Source organism: Pistacia vera, unplaced genomic scaffold (assembly GCF_008641045.1).
Source record: "Pistacia vera cultivar Batoury unplaced genomic scaffold, PisVer_v2 Contig621, whole genome shotgun sequence".
NCBI lineage: Eukaryota > Viridiplantae > Streptophyta > Magnoliopsida > Sapindales > Anacardiaceae > Pistacia > Pistacia vera.
The window spans coordinates 150,351-157,767 of NW_022196470.1; the positions used below are offsets into that span (position 1 = coordinate 150,351).

Below are 7,417 nucleotides of genomic sequence, written 5' to 3' on the forward strand. Positions count from 1 at the left end.
GGTGAAAATGTAATTTACCCTATCCCTATATAACATAAAGATTCACAATTGATTTTAAAACTAAAATATCAACGGCTCTCACTAACTCCTATATCTCAACTTTCCCCATGTTGCAATTATTTATTTATTTTAATTGATAATGATTCCATGAGGTGTAATGTGGGCCTTAGATTTGGGCCATGGGGCCCAAGAATCAAGGGTTTGAAATTGAAATTGACTAGGACAAAGATACCCAAATTATTTATAGAATGGTTAAGAACATTTCGAACGGGTTCTTTTAAAGAACATCTTTTATATAAATAAAAAGTATTTTCATTAATTTTTAAATATAAAAAATAAATTTTTTATTCAAATTTAATAAACTCTTTAAATTTGAGGAGGAAGAATATGTTTTTTCAAGAAAAAAACTTAATAGAAGAAATAAATCATAAATAAAATGCATAGAAACTTGTAATTTATCATTTAAATTTAGGATAGAGAGTGAAATTTGACTTTCTAAATATAGAGAGCTAGACTTACTCTTTAATTTATATTTAAAGAATAAAGAGCCTGTTGGACTCTTGTTTCTGTGAATAAACTTTTTATAATAAAGAGTTTGGGTCATATAAAGAGTCTTTTGAAGACGCTATAAGCGTATATTTGTGGTAGAAAGAACAAGTCAACACTGAATAAGCCGTCAACATTTTACATCAAATTTTGGTATAATGTTGTTGAATTCCAAACTTTGAACATCCCATTTTGTCTTTCTAATTGACTTGCACCTTTCTCAAATCAACCTGGCCTATGTTGACTCAGTTTGGTCTTTAAACTATAAATATAGAATATTAATTTCACTTGACTTGTTCTAAGTTTTGATGATTGGGACAATAGAGAGATTTATATTCACAATTAAAAAACTCAATGATATTGATGTTAATATTTAAAATATTTATAAGATAAGACCCCTTATCTTATAGCTACTAGTTTGGTACATCATGGTTGTCAAATCAGGTATCGTATCGTATATCGAAAACCTAATTTTTTGAATCGTGTATCGTAGGATACGCCTTTTTTCAAAAAAATTAATAAAATAATCAAAATTTAAAAAAAAAAAATTAATATCATTCCCAAGATTAATTAAAGAATTTTGTGGTATTATTGACTTTAAATTATAGTATTACATCATCAAAATTAAGAATTTATATTATTTTCTCTCAACCATTAATAACATTTTCAAGATCAATGATATCTCTACTTATATTATAATTATCATGTAAAATGGGTAACACGTATTCTTTTTCACTTTCTCCATGCAAAATAGGTAAATTTAGACAGGTTTTAGTGAATCAGGTTGGGTGACCCGGTTTCGACCCGAAAATTTTTTTGGGCCTTTGGCCCAAATTAATAAAGTCGTATCGACTTATATCGATATTTTTAAAGATACGAACAGATACGTATCGTATCGTAGGATACATAACAACGTATCGAAAGGTTTAGGATACACTCTCTGATACGTATCGTTAGCGATCTGTATCAAATCGTATCGTATGATACGTATCGGGTATCACAGGATACTAGCAACCATGTGGTACATTATTTATAAAGGGTTATTTCATATATTTTTTTACAAGATCAATTACTATTAAATATATTTATAGTTATCACAAAATATCAAATACCCCATATCAGACGAGAGTAATACTACGCATACATCATTTTCATACAACATTTGTCATACAACATTATGTGGCAAGATATAATTGGCTAATTTAAAGTTAAAATTAAATTTTCACTCAATCATATCTTGCCACATAATGTTGTATGAGAAATGTTGTATGTGAATGATGTATGTGTAGTATTATTCTATCAGACGCACGCTCCATTTACAATTATCACAAAATATAATGAGGACCCACCACTATATTTAGTGTAATATCAAATACCCCACATCGCTCTAAACAAATGGGGCTTTAACACCAATCAAACGTGATTTTGATATCATGATAAATGGGTTTGGGTAGAGCTCACCTTCGAGAGCTCAATCACTTATATATATTATAACAGTTCATCACATTAACGATGTGGGATAAATACAACTTCTAATAATGAAAACAATTAATGCTTACACCTTTATTATTAATTATTTAACACTTTAATAGTAGAAATTTTGAGAGATTCATGAAAGGCACTAACTATCTTCAATTATTAACAATGAACACTTACTGTTTATTGATAAAAGCAATGAAAAAATTATGCTTGGCAATGATATGATAAACCACTTTAACAAACAGATTAATAACAGATTAGATTTAATTTAATTATTTATGGGATTTGGGTCTGAAATTCATCTTGATGATGACCAAGTCAATAATGACCTATAATTAAGGTTGACTAATGGAAAAAATTAGGTGAAAGATTCCTCCTGTTTTTCACCTATCATTGAATTTTTTAATATGTCTTTGTTCCTCTTTGTTAGAAACTTTAGTCCTCCATCTGATAACTGGGTAACTGTTAAATATTCAAAGCAACAGTTTAACAAATCTAAGTTAGTAAAATGTTACAATAAAGATAAATCGACAAACCTTTCTTACAAACTTTCTCTCACAAACGTGACGTGACAGTTCATAATTTGTCAGGCGAGACCTATTGTTAGGCAGACGAGACCCATTGCTAGTGATGACAATGGGCCTGGCTAAGATCGGGTACCCCTTGGCGTAAGCCCAAACTCAAGCCCAACCTCATAACAAAGGTCTAAGTCTGACCCGAGCCTGTCACGGGTATCACAAGTAAAGCCCAAGCCCGGCCCGACGGGCTTTTTGTAACCTCAGGCCCGTCCATTTTTATAATGTGAATTTTTAAATATTAATAAATTTCAATTTTCTTTTTTATATTTTTAATTCTATAAACAATTTTTAAATATTAATTTATTTTGAATACTCACCAAATATATAAATAATTTTTCACAAAGTGCATCCATCCATCTAAGTAGGGTTTGGGAAAAATGAGTATATATATGTAGGATAATCTTGTAATTAAATATATAGTATAAGGGTAATTTAGTATAATTAATACTAAAATTGTCAGGTTGGGCTGGGCCGGGCCAGAAAACATACCCATGTCTGGCCTGTACCTGAGGTTGGGCCTTAAAATCAGACACAGGCCCAAGCCCGCGAACATTGGGTAAAGTCTAACCTTTTCGAGATGAGCTGGGCCGAGTATCCAGAAATATCGGGCCCATTGCCATCTCTACCCATTGCAAGCTACCATGTATAGAGATGGAAAAGTCGCTTGACTCGGCCTAACCTGCGTTGGGCTTGGGCATGGGCAATTTGCTAGCTGGGTTAGGCCCGTGTCTTTTTCAAAAGGGCCAGCCTAGCCCGACGGGCTTTTGTACGGGCCAGGCCAGGTCGACCCACCCAAAAAAATTAATGTTTAATGTTTTTGTCTTTTTCAAAAGGCCCAATCGTTTGGGCCCGACGCATTTTTTTTTTTTTTTTTAAATCAACTTGTCGGGCTTGCCTAGGTAGGCTCAGCCCGCTCGGGTATCCGGGCTCAGCACAGCCCGACCTTAAGCTGACCCCAAGTTTAGTCAGGCCGGGTTGGGGGGGTTAGGCAAGTTAGCCGGACCAATTTTTTCCACCTCTAGCCACGTCGCATTTGTAAGAGAAAGTTTGTGAAAAAGGTTTGTGAGCCTAGAATGTTAGTGAGAATGGTATTATAACTATTACCCTAAAATGTTATATTTTCCCAAACCTTCTNCTTTTGTACGGGCCAGGCCAGGTCGACCCACCCAAAAAAATTAATGTTTAATGTTTTTGTCTTTTTCAAAAGGCCCAATCGTTTGGGCCCGACGCATTTTTTTTTTTTTTTTTAAATCAACTTGTCGGGCTTGCCTAGGTAGGCTCAGCCCGCTCGGGTATCCGGGCTCAGCACAGCCCGACCTTAAGCTGACCCCAAGTTTAGTCAGGCCGGGTTGGGGGGGTTAGGCAAGTTAGCCGGACCAATTTTTTCCACCTCTAGCCACGTCGCATTTGTAAGAGAAAGTTTGTGAAAAAGGTTTGTGAGCCTAGAATGTTAGTGAGAATGGTATTATAACTATTACCCTAAAATGTTATATTTTCCCAAACCTTCTTTAATTTTCTCAACAACCAAACACCTTAAAAATCACTTCAAAACTAGGAAATTCAATGAAGGGTACTCGTCTTAGATCTTTCATTTGCATAGTCTGCAGCAGCATAATAGGATAAACTGAATCATCCATCAAATACAACTGCGATATTTCTGTCTGATACAATGCTTTGTTTCTTCTTTTTCAAGGGACTTGATGTAAATTAAGGACAATGAAATGTGAGCAGCAGAGCATCAATTAAACTAACCTTAGATGATGATTCCACAAATAAGAGTTACATTAATTAGATAATGTAAAATTAAAGAACATTAAATATATATGTACAGATTATTGTTGTGAAGTAATTAATTAATCTACCAACAAAGGCAAACCTTAAAAGAGCAAAGACAATGGCAAATACCTTCTTCTTCTTCTAATTAAAATATAGTCAGGCATGTACAGGTATGGAGGAGCTCATAGATACACAGCCTTTCAAGCGTTCAATAATCACATTTCGGCTCACAAGTCCAGAGTGTGATGTTAGGGGCAGACCCTCTTTCACACACTCATCATATTTCTCCAGAGCTGAAACTATGTCACTGAAATCCGGACGCTTTGATGGATTTGCCGCCCAGCATCGCTTTATCAGATGCGCAAGCACAGGCTGGCAACTCGCCGGCAGTGGAGGCCTCTCGTTCTGTCAAACAAGAAAACATCAGTAACAAGCCGAATTTGGCTTCAGCATTGTCATGTTTGAGATGGAAGCTATTGTTACCTTCTCAGCCACGGCAAATGCTGCCTGCACAGGGGTCATTCCTTGGAATGGAAGTAAAGCTGTAGTGAGCTCCCAGAGGACAATTCCGAAGCTGTAAACATCGACTTTTCGAGTACAAGGTTTCTCTTTAATCATCTCTGGAGCCATCCAGCGATAAGTTCCCATGTTTCCTTTGGTTTCGCGGCACTGTGTCTCGAGGCATGATGTACCAAAATCAGCCACCTTTACCCGCATTTCGTCATTTAAAAGCAAATTGTTTGATTTGAGGTCCCTGTGAATCACCCCCTGTGAATGAAGATACTCCATTCCTCTGGATATGTCCAGAGCTAACCTCAGTATTGTTTCTGTTGAAAGCGAGTATGGCTCTTTCTTGTTTAGATACATTCTCAGAGTTCCTTGTGACATGTACTCAGTGATGATACAGTACACTGGAGGCTTTCTACAAGCTGCGATAAACTGTAAAGAAGATGGTTCACTAATCGACCCAAAAGATCAAAGTATATCATGTAGAGTATTGTTTAAATGTCCGTTAATTAATATGCTTAGAACAATATGATCGCTTAAATGTTCAGAAGTATCTTTAAATTACAGAAACTCTGGAACTTTAAAGGGAAAGCCAAAAGGGATTGTGGACGAATGCAGAGAAAAACCATGGAGACTGATTATGATCCTAAGATTGATAACTCAGCTGCAGGATTTGTTGAGTTCAGGTAACTTTTTCTGCCAAATTCTGAGCTAGAATCTAAAAAATCTGGAAAATGATACAATAGTATGCTAAACTATGACATTAGACATGAAAATTCCTGAAATTTTACACGGATTTGGCATCACAAATGTTCTTTTATTTCTTTCAAATTGAAAAGTTTCATTTTTCTAGTCCTTTTAGAACATCAAATTAACAAGCCCAACACTTAAAATAATTGTATTTTGCATGATGAAACAAGCATGGTATCTAAAAAACATGGACGATACTGTAAAGAGAATGAAAATGAAACAGTTTACAGTTACGTTGCTTCAACTTTTCAAGTAAAAAAAATGTCAAATTTTTCCAATACAAAATCTTACCTGAACTATATTGGGATGAAAGAGACGAGAAAGCAAGGCAACTTCAGACTTAAACTGTTGCTCAATTTTGGCTCTAGTCTCCTCTTGATTTGGAACTCTCACCATTTTTACGGCAACAGCTCTTTGCTTATAAATTCCACGATAAATCCTACTTTGAGCACCAGAAGCAAACTTGTTACCAATAAACAACTGTGAAAGATCAGCCGTCCATTCTTCTTGATCCTCCTTTGAAACCTCCCAAGTCTCGACGTTCTCAGAGTCCAAAATCATTGACCATGACTCCAAGCTATCAAATCTCTTCCTCTCCAAGTTCTCCATGTCAGAATTCAACTGGGATTTTGATGATGAAGGCACTGACAGCGGTTTGCTCTTTGGTTTTCTAAGCCGAAATGCATGGAAACATGAGCTCGCCATTGTAGCTCTTATTTTACTTTTCTCTGTACGTTAATATTCTACACACAAATTACTCTTTTTCTTTTTTCTAACTGTCAAGACAAACAATCAAAAGGACTTGTTTTCCTTCTGAATGTGTGAATTGATTTCAGAAAGTGCATGAACTGATTCAAAAACATGGGTTCTGCAGAAAAACAAAAAAGAGAAATCGGGTTTCATGAATCTAAAACACCCCATATAGTATTTTTTCAGATAAAAAACATACACAAGTACTTATCAAACTAAAGCCGCTGTTAAAGAGGTTCATGGCTTCAAGAATTGTATTGAAATGAAGAGTAAATTCAAAGAAACGTACATTTTCCAAAGAAAGAGAAGAGACTTGAAAAATTTTCACGGCTCTATCTAATAGGATCAGGAAGAGATTAGGTCGTTTGGCAGTAGAAAAGATGAATTCAAAGCAGAAATTTCAGGGATGTCCCGTGATTTCTCGGTTCAAAAACAAGACACATAAAAAAGAGCCTCCCCCCTTTTTTTATTTTCTGTGGGCTTTCTCTTATTGCTTATTGCTGTTTGCTGTTCCCTTTTTGCATCATTAATGCATAGTGGCCACAGTGACAGATTAAACCCTTTCATTTTTAATTAATCATGGAGTTAAGTAAAAGCTTTTTGCATCAACCTGCAAACTTTTATGGTATTTATTTCCAAAAATACTTCCAAAAAACACTTCCAAAAAGTCATAAATTGAAGCTATACAATAAAATACAAGTGGCATATATCCGTGGGCTCAGTTTCTGCATAGAAGTGGCAGCTTACTGTCCATGCATATTGTTTCAAGTGATAATTTTTGTTATCATAACTCTAAAAAATCCACTGAAAAATTATTCTTTTCTACAGAAATAATACATGTAGATTCCTCTTTTTTATATCTGTTTATTCATATATGCCCTTATATTGTTACTTTGAATATAATAAGAATCGCAAGTTCTGACTTCAGAGGTTTTAGCTTGCCATTTATGTTGTGTCTTTTTCCATTCATTGCCGTGATGTCTTTCTCTGTTCATCAAAAGGGCATGATTAAGTAAAGATTATTTTCAGAA

The 7,417-nt window shown here is 35.0% G+C and overlaps 1 protein-coding gene across 1 annotated transcript; it reads right to left on the bottom strand.

Moving 5' to 3' along the window:
* Window positions 1-4,434: 4,434 nt before the first annotated feature.
* LOC116110973 (serine/threonine/tyrosine-protein kinase HT1-like) lies at window positions 4,435-6,933 on the bottom strand. Its single transcript, XM_031397184.1, has 3 exons — window positions 5,928-6,933; window positions 4,863-5,318; window positions 4,435-4,784 (listed from the first exon to the last, which is right to left on the bottom strand). The coding sequence occupies exons 1-3, from the start codon at window positions 6,339-6,341 to the stop codon at window positions 4,536-4,538; spliced, it is 1,119 nt and encodes a 372-aa protein (XP_031253044.1). The 5' UTR covers window positions 6,342-6,933; the 3' UTR covers window positions 4,435-4,535.
* Between the last annotated feature and the right edge of the window lie 484 nt (window positions 6,934-7,417).